The following is a 22,427-nucleotide window of genomic DNA, read 5'->3' on the forward strand; positions in this document are numbered from 1 at the left end:
TCGATGAACAGAAATTATTGTTCCGCAAATATTTAAATATTCAAAAATGTGTATCATCAGCTTTTTTGGATTGTCGAATAGCCATTGCTTATATAATATTGATATAATATTTTGACAAACCGCAAACCAGTCGCTTCTACTGAGATCGTGGTTGCGACAGCATATAACCAAGCAACGTACGAATTTGTCTTTTTCAGTCCGAGTCGAAATGAGCTCGTTCGCTACTATTTTTCTTGTAATATCCACGTTATAATATTTGCGTTTGCAATACCTAAGTTTTCCCTTGAAACATTCCGCGGGAAAAAGCAATATTTTGCAAACACTTTTCATTCTACCATAGGTAAGCTTGCTTGACAACTTTCCTCGAGTGCCCATAGGATTTAGCACTTAGTGTCAGTTTGATCACATGCCAACAGCACAACCCTCGCAGCGGGAGCTGCCCGCACATCTGTATTTCCACTAAAATAAGTTTGGCCGGCGGTAAAAGACCAACTTATATTCCTCTGTCACAATGTAACGTACATACGACGTAACAAAGCGATCAGTGACGCACGGAGGTCCATTTTTGGTTGAATAGGAACGGGTGCATGTGCTGGTGCTACGTCCAACTTGAGCGTGTTTGAAGGAATTTTTAGTGGATTTAGGGGGGGTTTCAAATCATCAGAGTGTTTGTAATACAGGATTAGACATTCTCAGTTGACATTATTTGGGTTGGAAAAACGCCAAGAAATGCAATTGAAATTTGCAGAGATATGAATCGTGTAGTCTACCTAATCATTTGCGTATTTCTGGCAGTGTATGTTTTACTATGCGTAATTAACATAAAACAACAAACTAGCTGATGCAAACCAAGCCTTCCACTACGGCTGTTTTGGGATATATTGTCGTCATTGTTTCATGGACGTTCGCTTCGTTGTCACGCTAGACGCACAATTGCCATAAAGGTATCCCGTCTTTAACCGTTATTGAAACTAAACTTTCGTAAAATTACTGGCCATTTAACCAGGGGTACAGGATTTCGGAATCTCCAACAAAACATATCGAAATAAATCCTCACATTGAGTTTATTTTAATTCGTAACATTTACTCCAATAAAGTCCAATAAACTTTTGTTTATTCAATAATAGCTCTGACAACAATGCAGAAAGACAAAGGTCATTTTGTGACACAAACAACAAATAAGAATTACAACAATCAACACAGCACAACAAATATGTAGTTTCGTGTGGATATTTTATTTGAAACCAATCAATATCCCGAAGCTCGACGACCAGAAACGCCTGAAAATCCAACAGATCTGGAAGGTGACGGGCTACGACCGTTTTGTTGAAATCGATGAGAAGAGCAGCCAGAAGCATTGTAAACTGGTTGACTTCTACCAAAACTTGCACATCTGTATGGACTCTTATCTCTTCTCGATTCGCCCAAATTCATCTCCCTCAAGCGAGTTTCACAGCTCGGCGAACGACCACGACTGTGGCTACGTTCACGACGCCACGGTGAAGTGCTCCGCGAGTTGTAGTCACGGCCGCGATCACGACAATCATCGTATCCATAATAAACCCGATTGGCATTCACGGTGTTGGACCAATGAGAAAGGGCGTCGCTCGCCATTACAATAACACAACATGACGGCAAATAAACCTTGAGCAAAATAGAAAGATTTAGTGATTCGTTTGAATTACAGTATGATAGCATCTTACCATCAGTGAACATGGGTTATTGTCACACGATTGTTGTTGAGTGTGGAAATCCACCGAAGCTTCATTTCTACCGTGACCTCCAAACATTTTTTGGTCACTGTCCAAAACAATCTTGTACCTTCAACGCGAAAGGGTGTTATTTACGACGGAACGCGAACTGTGCAAGGTATACCCAAACCATACTCACGTTCCTGATGTTCGTACACCGATTCGATAATTGGGATAACTTTGTGTAGGATGAAAGTTAAACATGAAGACCAGGCCGGCTCTTTCGAATACAATCACTTTCTCATCATCGTGTTGACGTGTAACAAGTCCCTTAAGATCAAATGGATTGTGGAAACGTGCACTGCAAGTGAATATACCAACGGAAAAAATAATTATCCTATACCTGAGGGGAACTTAGCCAACCAAATCGTTCTTCCAAACGGTTAATTGCGATATCGAAATTATTGAGGTATTTGTATCTCAGCTGCTGGTCATCAGCAAGCTCAAACTGTCTTCTTGCCAGTTGGTAATTGTCTCCATTCTGTAACGATGGAAACTCAACCCAATCTGGATGAGCGAACTCGTTGCCTACGAAAGGGTTCCTTTTGGTAAACATGTAAAAAAACGTTTACGCCAATAAAGTAATTTACCCATAAAATTCAGGTATGATTTTCCACTGAAGGCATTTGTGATAAGTCTGATCATCTTGTGGAGACTCATTCCTCTGTCCAATCTCGGTGACATTTCCCGCCGGTCCAACATGCACTCATTGTCCATAAGTTGCCTTGCAATCGTCCATTGACAATCCATGCTCTGAACATTAAAATTTATAACATCAGACAATGAATGTTCAAATCTAAAAGTTAAATCGTTAACCTGTTGGTGGTCTTCTGGGTACGTGATATATCTTTCCCCTGTCCTCCGTTCGGACAACATTTGACAAATTTCGCTCATTCCCCAGTTTTCATCCGACATTCCGTTTAATATCTGAAAACGCGAAACCCGTTACAGTAGAAAATGACGCTCCTTGATGCTGCCATGGTTTTACCTGCATCCATTGACTTGGAATATGCATCGATAATCTGTAATCGAAACCGAATCCACCTTGATTGACAGGACGAGTCAAACTTGGAAATTCGGTATACTCCTATACGCAGCAAAAAACACACTCTTTAAATCTTTGTTCGATTTTTTGTTGACCAAACAAAGACGCAAGTCCTACCTCTGCAATGGTTATGATTTTTGGATAGTATCGATGCAAAATTTTGTTTGCAAGCAATAGGTAAGCCATTGCTCCAATGTCCATGTGCATTCCGAAGTATTGTCGGTAGTTATCAACAGATTGGATGTCTAAAGATCATCAAAAATTTACAAAACAAAGGCTTTTTAAGTATTGCAATTGCACTAATACTGATAAGTACATTTACCAGGAATTTGATTGTGGTAGATCATTGGCGTTACTCCATTAAACCGAAAACCGTCGAATCCAAAGTTTTCCACGTAATGACGGAGGTTGGACAGTAAAAATCGAAGAACTTCCCACCTAAACAAGTTTTTACATGCGCCATCACACAGAGATGATTGTACGTAAACCATCGCAATGCCCCTTACTTTGTAAAGTCAAACTTTCGCGCGTCATTTTCCCTGAAATCCCGTCTATCAGAACGGAAGAAACACTCATCAGTGCCATCAAAGCGATCTAAACTTTCCCAGCCATTCTTCGATGCGCGACTGTGCATAACATCCATCATGACGTAAATTCCCATCCCATGTGCGACGTTTATCAACTCCCTCAGATCGTCAGGAGTCCCATATCGGCTGCGATCATGACACAAGTGTTTTTGTAAACTACACGTAATCCTGAACTGAGGCAAAAACTCACAATTCTATCACTAAAACGTGGACTCACCTTGAGGGCGCAAAAAAGTTGGTAACTTGGTAACCAACGCTCGGATAATAAGGATGCTCCATAATTGCCATGAGAAGCACGCAGTTGTAGCCTAGATCGCGAATGCGAGGAAGAACATCTGTGGTGAACTGCTTGTAAGAAGATACTTGACAACGATCGGAGCTGATCCCAATGTGAGCTTCGTAAATGCGCAAACGTTCGGGCATCGAAATTTGATTGTTTGCAAACTGGAAATAAAGTTTTAATTTGTTTTTCTGTTCGGCTCTCGCTTTTGACAACGTGAAGAAAAGCAAACCATATCACGTACTCGTTGACAAGATTTATTTGATGACGGATTCCAAAAGCGCCATGTAAACGTTGATCCGCACTGGGTCACGTATTTTGCCCACGGTGAAATTCTTTCCAATATCTGATTGTCTTTCGTTTCAACCACAAGCTGAAATTAAACAATTTTGTTATTTGTGTTTCTACATCAATGTCTGCGTAAAGCAAGCCATCTACCTTCAGTTCGGATAGATGGTTTATTGGGCATCTACCATCTCGATTTGGTGGCATGAACATTTCCCACTGACCATATCCGATGTCCTTGTACATTATTTTTTCCCAGTTGTCTGAACAAGCATTGTGGCTTAAATATACGAAGTGATTCGATTTGAAGCTACACACTCACTAAAATCTCCCATTAGGTAGACGGCCCTCGCATTGGGAACCCATTCCCTGCATTGAATTCCTCCCTCTTGTGTGAGAACAACACCAAAAGTTTCGTAACTTCGGCTGAACCGATCCATTCCTTCCTCGCGTTCAATGTCCATCAGCGCTTTTTCAAACATTCCATATCTACAACACCAATATTAGTTTTATTATTTATAGTTACTTGACCAACCTTTAGATTTAATTACAACGGTTTTGTATTTTACTGTCTTTTATTTACCTAAGTCTAATATCCTTTTCAAAGCTTCTTAATCTTGGGTCATTTGCAAACAAGCTTTCGATTTCGGGAACTCCCCATTGTTGAAGATTGTCGTGACCTGAGAACTCCATTTTTGCTCCACGATATGAGATTCGAATCAAAAGTTAAGTAAGCGGTTATAACGCAGCTTGACCGAGATTTCAACGAATGTTGTGATGTAGTATTGTTGCGATGGAATTTATATAGGGCGTAAAAAGGAAGAAGTTCGCTCTTAATGGGATTGTCGGGCAATAAAGTGAGATTGGCAAGGATTAGGATAATAATTTTCAATACAAAGAGACTTCATTATTTAACAATGTCCACAGCTTACCACTACATGAACATAACAGGAAGGAATAAGTTTAATGACAATGTAATCCAACTATAATGGTCTGAAATCATTTGTGATGCGAATTTAATTCAATATCACAAAGATTAAAATGCGGGTGTGTTTGGTCGGAATTCAACCAAAATTACGCTTACACTTTCTCTTATTCAATAATATGATGCGTTTTGGCAATAATGTAAGGTAAACCTCATAAACTTAATGTCACCTCAACAAAATTTCAGGAATGAAAAAACTACTTTCACAAAACAAACCTTTGTACTTGGACGAGTTCCGAGTTATTCAAGGCCGCTCTTGTTGTCTGAATAACGAAGAAGTGACAAAATCATTTCCGTATTACGCACAAACGTACTCTTTCTGTCGTAAAGATTTGGCGACTTTGCTGGCAAAAACGTTTATTTTACATTCGATGCTTCGGTCGGTGTGCAACTGATCTTTCTCGCAAACGATGGTGATTAGCACCATCGTGCGACGTAAGAATTTAGATTATTTCAGTCGCTCGTGCAATTTGTTCGTCATTGCGTTTTAGTTTGTGTTACAAAAAGTTTTTTGTGTGCAGACTATTCCTGTTTTCGATAGACTGGTAAGTCGATGAACAGAAATTATTGTTCCGCAAATATTTAAATATTCAAAAATGTGTATCATCAGCTTTTTTGGATTGTCGAATAGCCATTGCTTATATAATATTGATATAATATTTTGACAAACCGCAAACCAGTCGCTTCTACTGAGATCGTGGTTGCGACAGCATATAACCAAGCAACGTACGAATTTGTCTTTTTCAGTCCGAGTCGAAATGAGCTCGTTCGCTACTATTTTTCTTGTAATATCCACGTTATAATATTTGCGTTTGCAATACCTAAGTTTTCCCTTGAAACATTCCGCGGGAAAAAGCAATATTTTGCAAACACTTTTCATTCTACCATAGGTAAGCTTGCTTGACAACTTTCCTCGAGTGCCCATAGGATTTAGCACTTAGTGTCAGTTTGATCACATGCCAACAGCACAACCCTCGCAGCGGGAGCTGCCCGCACATCTGTATTTCCACTAAAATAAGTTTGGCCGGCGGTAAAAGACCAACTTATATTCCTCTGTCACAATGTAACGTACATACGACGTAACAAAGCGATCAGTGACGCACGGAGGTCCATTTTTGGTTGAATAGGAACGGGTGCATGTGCTGGTGCTACGTCCAACTTGAGCGTGTTTGAAGGAATTTTTAGTGGATTTAGGGGGGGTTTCAAATCATCAGAGTGTTTGTAATACAGGATTAGACATTCTCAGTTGACATTATTTGGGTTGGAAAAACGCCAAGAAATGCAATTGAAATTTGCAGAGATATGAATCGTGTAGTCTACCTAATCATTTGCGTATTTCTGGCAGTGTATGTTTTACTATGCGTAATTAACATAAAACAACAAACTAGCTGATGCAAACCAAGCCTTCCACTACGGCTGTTTTGGGATATATTGTCGTCATTGTTTCATGGACGTTCGCTTCGTTGTCACGCTAGACGCACAATTGCCATAAAGGTATCCCGTCTTTAACCGTTATTGAAACTAAACTTTCGTAAAATTACTGGCCATTTAACCAGGGGTACAGGATTTCGGAATCTCCAACAAAACATATCGAAATAAATCCTCACATTGAGTTTATTTTAATTCGTAACATTTACTCCAATAAAGTCCAATAAACTTTTGTTTATTCAATAATAGCTCTGACAACAATGCAGAAAGACAAAGGTCATTTTGTGACACAAACAACAAATAAGAATTACAACAATCAACACAGCACAACAAATATGTAGTTTCGTGTGGATATTTTATTTGAAACCAATCAATATCCCGAAGCTCGACGACCAGAAACGCCTGAAAATCCAACAGATCTGGAAGGTGACGGGCTACGACCGTTTTGTTGAAATCGATGAGAAGAGCAGCCAGAAGCATTGTAAACTGGTTGACTTCTACCAAAACTTGCACATCTGTATGGACTCTTATCTCTTCTCGATTCGCCCAAATTCATCTCCCTCAAGCGAGTTTCACAGCTCGGCGAACGACCACGACTGTGGCTACGTTCACGACGCCACGGTGAAGTGCTCCGCGAGTTGTAGTCACGGCCGCGATCACGACAATCATCGTATCCATAATAAACCCGATTGGCATTCACGGTGTTGGACCAATGAGAAAGGGCGTCGCTCGCCATTACAATAACACAACATGACGGCAAATAAACCTTGAGCAAAATAGAAAGATTTAGTGATTCGTTTGAATTACAGTATGATAGCATCTTACCATCAGTGAACATGGGTTATTGTCACACGATTGTTGTTGAGTGTGGAAATCCACCGAAGCTTCATTTCTACCGTGACCTCCAAACATTTTTTGGTCACTGTCCAAAACAATCTTGTACCTTCAACGCGAAAGGGTGTTATTTACGACGGAACGCGAACTGTGCAAGGTATACCCAAACCATACTCACGTTCCTGATGTTCGTACACCGATTCGATAATTGGGATAACTTTGTGTAGGATGAAAGTTAAACATGAAGACCAGGCCGGCTCTTTCGAATACAATCACTTTCTCATCATCGTGTTGACGTGTAACAAGTCCCTTAAGATCAAATGGATTGTGGAAACGTGCACTGCAAGTGAATATACCAACGGAAAAAATAATTATCCTATACCTGAGGGGAACTTAGCCAACCAAATCGTTCTTCCAAACGGTTAATTGCGATATCGAAATTATTGAGGTATTTGTATCTCAGCTGCTGGTCATCAGCAAGCTCAAACTGTCTTCTTGCCAGTTGGTAATTGTCTCCATTCTGTAACGATGGAAACTCAACCCAATCTGGATGAGCGAACTCGTTGCCTACGAAAGGGTTCCTTTTGGTAAACATGTAAAAAAACGTTTACGCCAATAAAGTAATTTACCCATAAAATTCAGGTATGATTTTCCACTGAAGGCATTTGTGATAAGTCTGATCATCTTGTGGAGACTCATTCCTCTGTCCAATCTCGGTGACATTTCCCGCCGGTCCAACATGCACTCATTGTCCATAAGTTGCCTTGCAATCGTCCATTGACAATCCATGCTCTGAACATTAAAATTTATAACATCAGACAATGAATGTTCAAATCTAAAAGTTAAATCGTTAACCTGTTGGTGGTCTTCTGGGTACGTGATATATCTTTCCCCTGTCCTCCGTTCGGACAACATTTGACAAATTTCGCTCATTCCCCAGTTTTCATCCGACATTCCGTTTAATATCTGAAAACGCGAAACCCGTTACAGTAGAAAATGACGCTCCTTGATGCTGCCATGGTTTTACCTGCATCCATTGACTTGGAATATGCATCGATAATCTGTAATCGAAACCGAATCCACCTTGATTGACAGGACGAGTCAAACTTGGAAATTCGGTATACTCCTATACGCAGCAAAAAACACACTCTTTAAATCTTTGTTCGATTTTTTGTTGACCAAACAAAGACGCAAGTCCTACCTCTGCAATGGTTATGATTTTTGGATAGTATCGATGCAAAATTTTGTTTGCAAGCAATAGGTAAGCCATTGCTCCAATGTCCATGTGCATTCCGAAGTATTGTCGGTAGTTATCAACAGATTGGATGTCTAAAGATCATCAAAAATTTACAAAACAAAGGCTTTTTAAGTATTGCAATTGCACTAATACTGATAAGTACATTTACCAGGAATTTGATTGTGGTAGATCATTGGCGTTACTCCATTAAACCGAAAACCGTCGAATCCAAAGTTTTCCACGTAATGACGGAGGTTGGACAGTAAAAATCGAAGAACTTCCCACCTAAACAAGTTTTTACATGCGCCATCACACAGAGATGATTGTACGTAAACCATCGCAATGCCCCTTACTTTGTAAAGTCAAACTTTCGCGCGTCATTTTCCCTGAAATCCCGTCTATCAGAACGGAAGAAACACTCATCAGTGCCATCAAAGCGATCTAAACTTTCCCAGCCATTCTTCGATGCGCGACTGTGCATAACATCCATCATGACGTAAATTCCCATCCCATGTGCGACGTTTATCAACTCCCTCAGATCGTCAGGAGTCCCATATCGGCTGCGATCATGACACAAGTGTTTTTGTAAACTACACGTAATCCTGAACTGAGGCAAAAACTCACAATTCTATCACTAAAACGTGGACTCACCTTGAGGGCGCAAAAAAGTTGGTAACTTGGTAACCAACGCTCGGATAATAAGGATGCTCCATAATTGCCATGAGAAGCACGCAGTTGTAGCCTAGATCGCGAATGCGAGGAAGAACATCTGTGGTGAACTGCTTGTAAGAAGATACTTGACAACGATCGGAGCTGATCCCAATGTGAGCTTCGTAAATGCGCAAACGTTCGGGCATCGAAATTTGATTGTTTGCAAACTGGAAATAAAGTTTTAATTTGTTTTTCTGTTCGGCTCTCGCTTTTGACAACGTGAAGAAAAGCAAACCATATCACGTACTCGTTGACAAGATTTATTTGATGACGGATTCCAAAAGCGCCATGTAAACGTTGATCCGCACTGGGTCACGTATTTTGCCCACGGTGAAATTCTTTCCAATATCTGATTGTCTTTCGTTTCAACCACAAGCTGAAATTAAACAATTTTGTTATTTGTGTTTCTACATCAATGTCTGCGTAAAGCAAGCCATCTACCTTCAGTTCGGATAGATGGTTTATTGGGCATCTACCATCTCGATTTGGTGGCATGAACATTTCCCACTGACCATATCCGATGTCCTTGTACATTATTTTTTCCCAGTTGTCTGAACAAGCATTGTGGCTTAAATATACGAAGTGATTCGATTTGAAGCTACACACTCACTAAAATCTCCCATTAGGTAGACGGCCCTCGCATTGGGAACCCATTCCCTGCATTGAATTCCTCCCTCTTGTGTGAGAACAACACCAAAAGTTTCGTAACTTCGGCTGAACCGATCCATTCCTTCCTCGCGTTCAATGTCCATCAGCGCTTTTTCAAACATTCCATATCTACAACACCAATATTAGTTTTATTATTTATAGTTACTTGACCAACCTTTAGATTTAATTACAACGGTTTTGTATTTTACTGTCTTTTATTTACCTAAGTCTAATATCCTTTTCAAAGCTTCTTAATCTTGGGTCATTTGCAAACAAGCTTTCGATTTCGGGAACTCCCCATTGTTGAAGATTGTCGTGACCTGAGAACTCCATTTTTGCTCCACGATATGAGATTCGAATCAAAAGTTAAGTAAGCGGTTATAACGCAGCTTGACCGAGATTTCAACGAATGTTGTGATGTAGTATTGTTGCGATGGAATTTATATAGGGCGTAAAAAGGAAGAAGTTCGCTCTTAATGGGATTGTCGGGCAATAAAGTGAGATTGGCAAGGATTAGGATAATAATTTTCAATACAAAGAGACTTCATTATTTAACAATGTCCACAGCTTACCACTACATGAACATAACAGGAAGGAATAAGTTTAATGACAATGTAATCCAACTATAATGGTCTGAAATCATTTGTGATGCGAATTTAATTCAATATCACAAAGATTAAAATGCGGGTGTGTTTGGTCGGAATTCAACCAAAATTACGCTTACACTTTCTCTTATTCAATAATATGATGCGTTTTGGCAATAATGTAAGGTAAACCTCATAAACTTAATGTCACCTCAACAAAATTTCAGGAATGAAAAAACTACTTTCACAAAACAAACCTTTGTACTTGGACGAGTTCCGAGTTATTCAAGGCCGCTCTTGTTGTCTGAATAACGAAGAAGTGACAAAATCATTTCCGTATTACGCACAAACGTACTCTTTCTGTCGTAAAGATTTGGCGACTTTGCTGGCAAAAACGTTTATTTTACATTCGATGCTTCGGTCGGTGTGCAACTGATCTTTCTCGCAAACGATGGTGATTAGCACCATCGTGCGACGTAAGAATTTAGATTATTTCAGTCGCTCGTGCAATTTGTTCGTCATTGCGTTTTAGTTTGTGTTACAAAAAGTTTTTTGTGTGCAGACTATTCCTGTTTTCGATAGACTGGTAAGTCGATGAACAGAAATTATTGTTCCGCAAATATTTAAATATTCAAAAATGTGTATCATCAGCTTTTTTGGATTGTCGAATAGCCATTGCTTATATAATATTGATATAATATTTTGACAAACCGCAAACCAGTCGCTTCTACTGAGATCGTGGTTGCGACAGCATATAACCAAGCAACGTACGAATTTGTCTTTTTCAGTCCGAGTCGAAATGAGCTCGTTCGCTACTATTTTTCTTGTAATATCCACGTTATAATATTTGCGTTTGCAATACCTAAGTTTTCCCTTGAAACATTCCGCGGGAAAAAGCAATATTTTGCAAACACTTTTCATTCTACCATAGGTAAGCTTGCTTGACAACTTTCCTCGAGTGCCCATAGGATTTAGCACTTAGTGTCAGTTTGATCACATGCCAACAGCACAACCCTCGCAGCGGGAGCTGCCCGCACATCTGTATTTCCACTAAAATAAGTTTGGCCGGCGGTAAAAGACCAACTTATATTCCTCTGTCACAATGTAACGTACATACGACGTAACAAAGCGATCAGTGACGCACGGAGGTCCATTTTTGGTTGAATAGGAACGGGTGCATGTGCTGGTGCTACGTCCAACTTGAGCGTGTTTGAAGGAATTTTTAGTGGATTTAGGGGGGGTTTCAAATCATCAGAGTGTTTGTAATACAGGATTAGACATTCTCAGTTGACATTATTTGGGTTGGAAAAACGCCAAGAAATGCAATTGAAATTTGCAGAGATATGAATCGTGTAGTCTACCTAATCATTTGCGTATTTCTGGCAGTGTATGTTTTACTATGCGTAATTAACATAAAACAACAAACTAGCTGATGCAAACCAAGCCTTCCACTACGGCTGTTTTGGGATATATTGTCGTCATTGTTTCATGGACGTTCGCTTCGTTGTCACGCTAGACGCACAATTGCCATAAAGGTATCCCGTCTTTAACCGTTATTGAAACTAAACTTTCGTAAAATTACTGGCCATTTAACCAGGGGTACAGGATTTCGGAATCTCCAACAAAACATATCGAAATAAATCCTCACATTGAGTTTATTTTAATTCGTAACATTTACTCCAATAAAGTCCAATAAACTTTTGTTTATTCAATAATAGCTCTGACAACAATGCAGAAAGACAAAGGTCATTTTGTGACACAAACAACAAATAAGAATTACAACAATCAACACAGCACAACAAATATGTAGTTTCGTGTGGATATTTTATTTGAAACCAATCAATATCCCGAAGCTCGACGACCAGAAACGCCTGAAAATCCAACAGATCTGGAAGGTGACGGGCTACGACCGTTTTGTTGAAATCGATGAGAAGAGCAGCCAGAAGCATTGTAAACTGGTTGACTTCTACCAAAACTTGCACATCTGTATGGACTCTTATCTCTTCTCGATTCGCCCAAATTCATCTCCCTCAAGCGAGTTTCACAGCTCGGCGAACGACCACGACTGTGGCTACGTTCACGACGCCACGGTGAAGTGCTCCGCGAGTTGTAGTCACGGCCGCGATCACGACAATCATCGTATCCATAATAAACCCGATTGGCATTCACGGTGTTGGACCAATGAGAAAGGGCGTCGCTCGCCATTACAATAACACAACATGACGGCAAATAAACCTTGAGCAAAATAGAAAGATTTAGTGATTCGTTTGAATTACAGTATGATAGCATCTTACCATCAGTGAACATGGGTTATTGTCACACGATTGTTGTTGAGTGTGGAAATCCACCGAAGCTTCATTTCTACCGTGACCTCCAAACATTTTTTGGTCACTGTCCAAAACAATCTTGTACCTTCAACGCGAAAGGGTGTTATTTACGACGGAACGCGAACTGTGCAAGGTATACCCAAACCATACTCACGTTCCTGATGTTCGTACACCGATTCGATAATTGGGATAACTTTGTGTAGGATGAAAGTTAAACATGAAGACCAGGCCGGCTCTTTCGAATACAATCACTTTCTCATCATCGTGTTGACGTGTAACAAGTCCCTTAAGATCAAATGGATTGTGGAAACGTGCACTGCAAGTGAATATACCAACGGAAAAAATAATTATCCTATACCTGAGGGGAACTTAGCCAACCAAATCGTTCTTCCAAACGGTTAATTGCGATATCGAAATTATTGAGGTATTTGTATCTCAGCTGCTGGTCATCAGCAAGCTCAAACTGTCTTCTTGCCAGTTGGTAATTGTCTCCATTCTGTAACGATGGAAACTCAACCCAATCTGGATGAGCGAACTCGTTGCCTACGAAAGGGTTCCTTTTGGTAAACATGTAAAAAAACGTTTACGCCAATAAAGTAATTTACCCATAAAATTCAGGTATGATTTTCCACTGAAGGCATTTGTGATAAGTCTGATCATCTTGTGGAGACTCATTCCTCTGTCCAATCTCCGTGACATTTCCCGCCGGTCCAACATGCACTCATTGTCCATAAGTTGCCTTGCAATCGTCCATTGACAATCCATGCTCTGAACATTAAAATTTATAACATCAGACAATGAATGTTCAAATCTAAAAGTTAAATCGTTAACCTGTTGGTGGTCTTCTGGGTACGTGATATATCTTTCCCCTGTCCTCCGTTCGGACAACATTTGACAAATTTCGCTCATTCCCCAGTTTTCATCCGACATTCCGTTTAATATCTGAAAACGCGAAACCCGTTAGAGTAGAAAATGACGCTCCTTGATGCTGCCATGGTTTTACCTGCATCCATTGACTTGGAATATGCATCGATAATCTGTAATCGAAACCGAATCCACCTTGATTGACAGGACGAGTCAAACTTGGAAATTCGGTATACTCCTATACGCAGCAAAAAACACACTCTTTAAATCTTTGTTCGATTTTTTGTTGACCAAACAAAGACAAGTCCTACCTCTGCAATGGTTATGATTTTTGGATAGTATCGATGCAAAATTTTGTTTGCAAGCAATAGGTAAGCCATTGCTCCAATGTCCATGTGCATTCCGAAGTATTGTCGGTAGTTATCAACAGATTGGATGTCTAAAGATCATTAAAAATTTACAAAACAAACGCTTTTTAAGTATTGCAATTGCACTAATACTGATAAGTACATTTACCAGCAATTTGATTGTGGTAGATCATTGGCGTTACTCCATTAAACCGAAAACCGTCGAATCCAAAGTTTTCCACGTAATGACGGAGGTTGGACAGTAAAAATCGAAGAACTTCCCACCTAAACAAGTTTTTACATGCGCCATCACACAGAGATGATTGTACGCAAACCATCGCAATGCCCCTTACTTTGTAAAGTCAAACTTTCGCGCGTCATTTTCCCTGAAATCACGTCTATCAGAACGGAAGAAACACTCATCAGTGCCATCAAAGCGATCTAAACTTTCCCAGCCATTCTTCGATGCGTGACTGTGCATAACATCCATCATGACGTAAATTCCCATCCCATGTGCGACGTTTATCAACTCCCTCAGATCGTCAGGAGTCCCATATCGGCTGCGATCATAACACAAGTGTTTTTGTAAACTACACGTAATCCTGAACTGAGGCAAAAACTCACAATTCTATCACTAAAACGTGGACTCACCTTGAGGGCGCAAAAAAGTTGGTAACTTGGTAACCAACGCTCGGATAATAAGGATGCTCCATAATTGCCATGAGAAGCACGCAGTTGTAGCCTAGATCGCGAATGCGAGGAAGAACATCTGTGGTGAACTGCTTGTAAGAAGATACTTGACAACGATCGGAGCTGATCCCAATGTGAGCTTCGTAAATGCGCAAACGTTCGGGCTTCGAAATTTGATTGTTTGCAAACTGGAAATAAAGTTTTAATTTGTTTTTCTGTTCGACTCTCGCTTTTGACAACGTGAAGAAAAGCAAACCATATCACGTACTCGTTGACAAGATTTATTTGAAGACGGATTCCAAAAGCGCCATGTAAACGTTGATCCGCACTGGGTCACGTATTTTGCCCACGGTGAAATTCTTTCCAATATCTGATTGTCTTTCGTTTCAACCACAAGCTGAAATTAAACAATTTTGTTATTTGTGTTTCCACATCAATGTCTGAGTAAAGCAAGCCATCTACCTTCAGTTCGGATAGATGGTTTATTGGGCATCTACCATCTCGATTTGGTGGCATGAACATTTCCCACTGACCATATCCGATGTCCTTGTACATTATTTTTTCCCAGTTGTCTGAACAAGCATTGTGGCTTAAATACACGAAGAGATTCGATTTGAAGCTACACACTCACTAAAATCTCCCATTAGGTAGACGGCCCTCGCATTGGGAACCCATTCCCTGCATTGAATTCCTCCCTCTTGTGTGAGAACAACACCGAAAGTTTCGTAACTTCGACTGAACCGATCCATTCCTTCCTCGCGTTCAATGTCCATCAGCGCTTTTTCAAACATTCCATATCTACAACACCAATATTAGTTTTATTATTTATAGTTACTTGACCAACCTTCAGATTTAATTACAACGGTTTTGTGTTTTACTGTCTTTTATTTACCTAAGTCTAATATCATTTTCAAAGCTTCTTAATCTTGGGTCATTAGCAAACAAGCTTTCGATTTCGGGAACTCCCCATTGTTGAAGATTGTCGTGACCTGAGAACTCCATTTTTGCTCCACGATATGAGATTCGAATCAAAGGTTAAGTAAGCGGTTATAACGCAGCTTGACCGAAATTTCAACGAATGTTGTGATGTAGGTATGTTGCGATGGAATTTATATAGGGCGTAAAAAGGAAGAAGTTCGCTCTTAATGGGATTGTCGGGCAATAAAGTGAGATTGGCAAGGATTAGGATAATAATTTTGAATACAAAGAGACTTGATTATTCAACAATATTCACAGCTTACCACTACATGAACATAACAGGAAGGAATAAGTTTAATGACTATGTAATCCAACTATAATGGTCCGAAATCATTTGTGATGCGAATTTAATTCAATATCACAAAGATTAAAATGCGGGTGTGTTTGGTCGGAATTCAACCAAAAGTACGCTTACACTTTCTCTTATTCAATAATATGATGCGTTTTGGCAATAATGTAAGGTAAACCTCATAAACTTAATGTCACCTCAACAAAATTTCAGGATTGAAAAAACTACTTTCACAAAACAAACCTTTGTACTTGGACGAGTTCCGAGTTATTCAAGGCCGCTCTTGTTGTCTGAATAACGAAAAAGTGACAAAATCATTTCCGTATTACGCACAAACGTACTCCTTCTGTCGTAAAGATTTGGCGACTTTGCTGGCAAAAACGTTTATTTTACATTCGATGCTTCGGTCGGTGTGCAACTGATCTTTCTCGCAAACGATGGTGATTAGCGCCATCGTGCGCCGTAAGAATTTAGATTATTTCAGTCGCTCGTGCAATTTGTTCGTCATTGCGGTTTAGTTTGTGTTACAAATAAGTGTTTTGTGTGCAGACTATTCCCGTTTTCGATAGACTGGTAAGTCGATGAACAGAAATTATTGTTCCGCAAATATTTAAATATTCAAAAATGTGTATCATCAGCTTTTCTGGATTGTCGAATAGTCATTGCTTACATAATATTGATATAATATTTTAACAAACCGCAAACCAGTCGCTTCTACTGAGATCGTGGTTGCGACAGCATATAACCAAGCAACGTACGAATTTGTCTTTTTCAGACCGAGTCGAAATGAGTTCGTTCGCTACTATTTTTCTTGTAATATCCACGTTATAATATTTGCGTTTGCAATACCTAAGTTTTCCCTTGAAACATTCCGCGGGTAAAATCAATATTTCGCAAACACTTTTCATTCTACCATAGGTAAGCTTGCTTGACAACTTTCCTCGAGTGCCCATAGGATTTAGCACTTAGGGTCAGTTTGATCACATGCCAACAGCACAACCCTCGCAGCGGGAGCTGCCCGCACATCTGTATTTCCACTAAAATAAGTTTGGCCGGCGGTAAAAGACCAACTTGTATTCCTCTGTCACAATGTAACGTACATACGACGTAACAAAGCGATCAGTGACGCACGGAGGTCCATTTTTGGTTAAATAGGAACGGGTGCATGTGCTGGTGCTACGTCCAACTTGAGCGTGTTTGAAGGAATTTTTAGTGGATTTAAGGGGGGTTTCAAATCATCGGAGTGTTTGTAATACAGGATTAGACATTCTCAGTTGACATTATTTGGGTTGTAAAAACACCAAGAAATGCAATTGAAATTTGCAGAGATATGAATCGTGTAGTCTACCTAATCATTTGCGTATTTCTGGCAGTGTATGTTTTACTATGCGTAATTAACATAAAACAACAAACTAGCTGATGCAAACCAAGCCTTCCACTACGGCTGTTTTGGGATATACTGTCGTCATTGTTTCATGGACGTTCGCTTCGTTGTCACGCTAGACGCACAATTGCCATAAAGGTATCCCGTCTTTAACCGTTATTGAAACTAAACTTTCGTAAAATTACTGGCCATTTAACCAGGGGTACAGGATTTCGGAATCTCCAACAAAACATATCGAAATAAATCCTCACATTGAGTTTATTTTAATTCGTAACATTTACTCCAATAAAGTCCAATAAACTTTTGTTTATTCAATAATAGCTCTGACAACAATGCAGAAAGACAAAGGTCATTTTGTGACACAAACAACAAATAAGAATTACAACAATCAACACAGCACAACAAATATGTAGTTTCGTGTGGATATTTTATTTGAAACCAATCAATATCCCGAAGCTCGACGACCAGAAACGCCTGAAAATCCAACAGATCTGGAAGGTGACGGGCTACGACCGTTTTGTTGCAATCGATGAGAAGAGCAGCCAGAAGCATTGTAAACTGGTTGACTTCTACCAAAACTTGCACATCTGTATGGACTCTTATCTCTTCTCGATTCGCCCAAATTCATCTCCCTCAAGCGAGTTTCACAGCTCGGCGAACGACCACGACTGTGGCTACGTTCACGACGCCACGGTGAAGTGCTCCGCGAGTTGTAGTCACGGCCGCGATCACGACAATCATCGTATCCATAATAAACCCGATTGGCATTCACGGTGTTGGACCAATGAGAAAGGGCGTCGCTCGCCATTACAATAACACAACGTGACGGCAAATAAACCTTGAGCAAAATAGAAAGATTTAGTGATTCGTTTGAATTACAGTATGATAGCATCTTACCATCAGTGAACATGGGTTATTGTCACACGATTGTTGTTGAGTGTGGAAATCCACCGAAGCTTCATTTCTACCGTGACCTCCAAACATTTTTTGGTCACTGTCCAAAACAATCTTGTACCTTCAACGCGAAAGGGTGTTATTTACGACGGAACGCGAACTGTGCAAGGTATACCCAAACCATACTCACGTTCCTGATGTTCGTACACCGATTCGATAATTGGGATAACTTTGTGTAGGATGAAAGTTAAACATGAAGACCAGGCCGGCTCTTTCGAATACAATCACTTTCTCATCATCGTGTTGACGTGTAACAAGTCCCTTAAGATCAAATGGATTGTGGAAACGTGCACTGCAAGTGAATATACCAACGGAAAAAATAATTATCCTATACCTGAGGGGAACTTAGCCAACCAAATCGTTCTTCCAAACGGTTAATTGCGATATCGAAATTATTGAGGTATTTGTATCTCAGCTGCTGGTCATCAGCAAGCTCAAACTGTCTTCTTGCCAGTTGGTAATTGTCTCCATTCTGTAACGATGGAAACTCAACCCAATCTGGATGAGCGAACTCGTTGCCTACGAAAGGGTTCCTTTTGGTAAACATGTAAAAAAACGTTTACGCCAATAAAGTAATTTACCCATAAAATTCAGGTATGATTTTCCACTGAAGGCATTTGTGATAAGTCTGATCATCTTGTGGAGACTCATTCCTCTGTCCAATCTCCGTGACATTTCCCGCCGGTCCAACATGCACTCATTGTCCATAAGTTGCCTTGCAATCGTCCATTGACAATCCATGCTCTGAACATTAAAATTTATAACATCAGACAATGAATGTTCAAATCTAAAAGTTAAATCGTTAACCTGTTGGTGGTCTTCTGGGTACGTGATATATCTTTCCCCTGTCCTCCGTTCGGACAACATTTGACAAATTTCGCTCATTCCCCAGTTTTCATCCGACATTCCGTTTAATATCTGAAAACGCGAAACCCGTTAGAGTAGAAAATGACGCTCCTTGATGCTGCCATGGTTTTACCTGCATCCATTGACTTGGAATATGCATCGATAATCTGTAATCGAAACCGAATCCACCTTGATTGACAGGACGAGTCAAACTTGGAAATTCGGTATACTCCTATACGCAGCAAAAAACACACTCTTTAAATCTTTGTTCGATTTTTTGTTGACCAAACAAAGACAAGTCCTACCTCTGCAATGGTTATGATTTTTGGATAGTATCGATGCAAAATTTTGTTTGCAAGCAATAGGTAAGCCATTGCTCCAATGTCCATGTGCATTCCGAAGTATTGTCGGTAGTTATCAACAGATTGGATGTCTAAAGATCATTAAAAATTTACAAAACAAACGCTTTTTAAGTATTGCAATTGCACTAATACTGATAAGTACATTTACCAGGAATTTGATTGTGGTAGATCATTGGCGTTACTCCATTAAACCGAAAACCGTCGAATCCAAAGTTTTCCACGTAATGACGGAGGTTGGACAGTAAAAATCGAAGAACTTCCCACCTAAACAAGTTTTTACATGCGCCATCACACAGAGATGATTGTACGCAAACCATCGCAATGCCCCTTACTTTGTAAAGTCAAACTTTCGCGCGTCATTTTCCCTGAAATCACGTCTATCAGAACGGAAGAAACACTCATCAGTGCCATCAAAGCGATCTAAACTTTCCCAGCCATTCTTCGATGCGTGACTGTGCATAACATCCATCATGACGTAAATTCCCATCCCATGTGCGACGTTTATCAACTCCCTCAGATCGTCAGGAGTCCCATATCGGCTGCGATCATGACACAAGTGTTTTTGTAAACTACACGTAATCCTGAACTGAGGCAAAAACTCACAATTCTATCACTAAAACGTGGACTCACCTTGAGGGCGCAAAAAAGTTGGTAACTTGGTAACCAACGCTCGGATAATAAGGATGCTCCATAATTGCCATGAGAAGCACGCAGTTGTAGCCTAGATCGCGAATGCGAGGAAGAACATCTGTGGTGAACTGCTTGTAAGAAGATACTTGACAACGATCGGAGCTGATCCCAATGTGAGCTTCGTAAATGCGCAAACGTTCGGGCTTCGAAATTTGATTGTTTGCAAACTGGAAATAAAGTTTTAATTTGTTTTTCTGTTCGACTCTCGCTTTTGACAACGTGAAGAAAAGCAAACCATATCACGTACTCGTTGACAAGATTTATTTGAAGACGGATTCCAAAAGCGCCATGTAAACGTTGATCCGCACTGGGTCACGTATTTTGCCCACGGTGAAATTCTTTCCAATATCTGATTGTCTTTCGTTTCAACCACAAGCTGAAATTAAACAATTTTGTTATTTGTGTTTCCACATCAATGTCTGAGTAAAGCAAGCCATCTACCTTCAGTTCGGATAGATGGTTTATTGGGCATCTACCATCTCGATTTGGTGGCATGAACATTTCCCACTGACCATATCCGATGTCCTTGTACATTATTTTTTCCCAGTTGTCTGAACAAGCATTGTGGCTTAAATACACGAAGAGATTCGATTTGAAGCTACACACTCACTAAAATCTCCCATTAGGTAGACGGCCCTCGCATTGGGAACTCATTCCCTGCATTGAATTCCTCCCTCTTGTGTGAGAACAACACCGAAAGTTTCGTAACTTCGACTGAACCGATCCATTCCTTCCTCGCGTTCAATGTCCATCAGCGCTTTTTCAAACATTCCATATCTGCAACACCAATATTAGTTATATTATTTATAGTTACTTGACCAACCTTTAGATTTAATTACAACGGTTTTGTATTTTACTGTCTTTTATTTACCTAAGTCTGATATCCTTTTCAAAGCTTCTTAATCTTGGGTCATTTGCAAACAAGCTTTCGATTTCGGGAACTCCCCATTGTTGAAGATTGTCGTGACCTGAGAATTCCATTTTTGCTCCACGATATGAGATTCGAATCAAAGGTTAAGTAAGCGGTTATAACGCAGCTTGACTGAGATTTCAACGAATGTTGTGATGTAGGTATGTTGCGATGGAATTTATATAGGGCGTAAAAAGGAAGAAGTTCGCTCTTAATGGGATTGTCGGGCAATAAAGTGAGATTGGCAAGGATTAGGATAATAATTTGGAATACAAAGAGACTTGATTATTCAACAATGTTCACAGCTTACCACTACATGAACATAACAGGAAGGAATAAGTTTAATGACAATGTAATCCAACTATAATGGTCTGAAATCATTTGTGATGCGAATTTAATTCAATATCACAAAGATTAAAATGCGGGTGCGTTTGGTCGGAATTCAACCGAAAGTACGCTTACACTTTCTCTTATTCAATAATATGATGCGTTTTGACAATAATGTAAGGTAAACCTCATAAACTTAATGCCACCTCAACAAAATGTCAGGAATGAAAAAATTACTTTCACAAAAAAAACCTTTGTACTTGGACGAGTTCCGAGTTATTCAAGGCCGCTCTTGTTGTCTGAATAACGAAAAAGTGACAAAATCATTTCCGTATTACGCACAAACGTACTCCTGCTGTCGTAAATATTTGGCGACTTTGCTGGCAAAAACGTTTATTTTACATTCGATGCTTCGGTCGGTGTGCAACTGATCTTTCTCACAAACGATGGTGATTAGCACCATCGTGCGCCGTAAGAATTTAGATTATTTCAGTCGCTCGTGCAATTTGTTCGTAATTGCGTTTTAGTTTGTGTTACAAATAAGTTTTTTGTGTGCAGACTATTCCCGTTTTCGATAGACTGGTAAGTCGATGAACAGAAATTATTGTTCCGCAAATATTTAAATATTCAAAAATGTGTATCACCAGCTTTTCTGGATTGTCGAATAGTCATTGCTTATATAATATTGACATAATATTTCAACAAACCGCAAACCAGTCGCTTCTACTGAGATCGTGGTTGCGACAGCATATAACCAAGCAACGTACGAATTTGTCTTTTTCAGTCCGAGTCGAAATGAGTTCGTTCGCTACTATTTTTCTTGTAATATCCACGTTATAATATTTGCGTTTGCAATACCTAAGTTTTCCCTTGAAACATTCCGCGGGTAAAATCAATATTTCGCAAACACTTTTCATTCTACCATAGGTAAGCTTGCTTGACAACTTTCCTCGAGTGCCCATAGGATTTAGCACTTAGTGTCAGTTTGATCACATGCCAACAGCACAACCCTCGCAGCGGGAGCTGCCCGCACATCTGTATTTCCAATAAAATAAGTTTGGCCGGCGGTAAAAGACCAACTTGT

General features: G+C 39.9%; 3 protein-coding genes and 1 pseudogene across 3 annotated transcripts; all 4 read right to left on the reverse strand.

The window, feature by feature from the left end:
- Window positions 1-1,248: 1,248 nt before the first annotated feature.
- On the reverse strand, window positions 1,249-4,641 carry LOC145895572 (1,4-alpha-glucan-branching enzyme-like). Its single transcript, XM_082984373.1, has 15 exons — window positions 4,532-4,641; window positions 4,271-4,437; window positions 4,102-4,211; window positions 3,908-4,036; window positions 3,601-3,827; window positions 3,303-3,509; window positions 3,119-3,234; window positions 2,914-3,041; window positions 2,740-2,838; window positions 2,568-2,678; window positions 2,342-2,504; window positions 2,095-2,279; window positions 1,891-2,021; window positions 1,704-1,821; window positions 1,249-1,644 (listed from the first exon to the last, which is right to left on the reverse strand). The coding sequence occupies exons 1-15, from the start codon at window positions 4,639-4,641 to the stop codon at window positions 1,249-1,251; spliced, it is 2,397 nt and encodes a 798-aa protein (XP_082840499.1).
- Window positions 4,642-6,731: 2,090 nt separating this feature from the next.
- Window positions 6,732-10,124, reverse strand: LOC145895573 (1,4-alpha-glucan-branching enzyme-like). Its single transcript, XM_082984374.1, has 15 exons — window positions 10,015-10,124; window positions 9,754-9,920; window positions 9,585-9,694; window positions 9,391-9,519; window positions 9,084-9,310; window positions 8,786-8,992; window positions 8,602-8,717; window positions 8,397-8,524; window positions 8,223-8,321; window positions 8,051-8,161; window positions 7,825-7,987; window positions 7,578-7,762; window positions 7,374-7,504; window positions 7,187-7,304; window positions 6,732-7,127 (listed from the first exon to the last, which is right to left on the reverse strand). Exons 1-15 carry the CDS (start codon window positions 10,122-10,124, stop codon window positions 6,732-6,734), a joined length of 2,397 nt encoding a protein of 798 aa, XP_082840500.1.
- A 2,090-nt stretch (window positions 10,125-12,214) lies between these two features.
- LOC145895574 (1,4-alpha-glucan-branching enzyme-like) lies at window positions 12,215-15,605 on the reverse strand. The gene is made up of 15 exons (XM_082984375.1): window positions 15,496-15,605; window positions 15,235-15,401; window positions 15,066-15,175; window positions 14,872-15,000; window positions 14,565-14,791; window positions 14,267-14,473; window positions 14,083-14,198; window positions 13,878-14,005; window positions 13,706-13,804; window positions 13,534-13,644; window positions 13,308-13,470; window positions 13,061-13,245; window positions 12,857-12,987; window positions 12,670-12,787; window positions 12,215-12,610 (listed from the first exon to the last, which is right to left on the reverse strand). The coding sequence occupies exons 1-15, from the start codon at window positions 15,603-15,605 to the stop codon at window positions 12,215-12,217; spliced, it is 2,397 nt and encodes a 798-aa protein (XP_082840501.1).
- A 2,091-nt stretch (window positions 15,606-17,696) lies between these two features.
- LOC145895575 (1,4-alpha-glucan-branching enzyme-like) lies at window positions 17,697-21,087 on the reverse strand (annotated as a pseudogene).
- Between the last annotated feature and the right edge of the window lie 1,340 nt (window positions 21,088-22,427).

The sequence above is a fragment of the Ascidia mentula genome, chromosome 3 (genome assembly GCF_947561715.1).
Source record: "Ascidia mentula chromosome 3, kaAscMent1.1, whole genome shotgun sequence".
Taxonomy (NCBI): domain Eukaryota; kingdom Metazoa; phylum Chordata; class Ascidiacea; order Phlebobranchia; family Ascidiidae; genus Ascidia; species Ascidia mentula.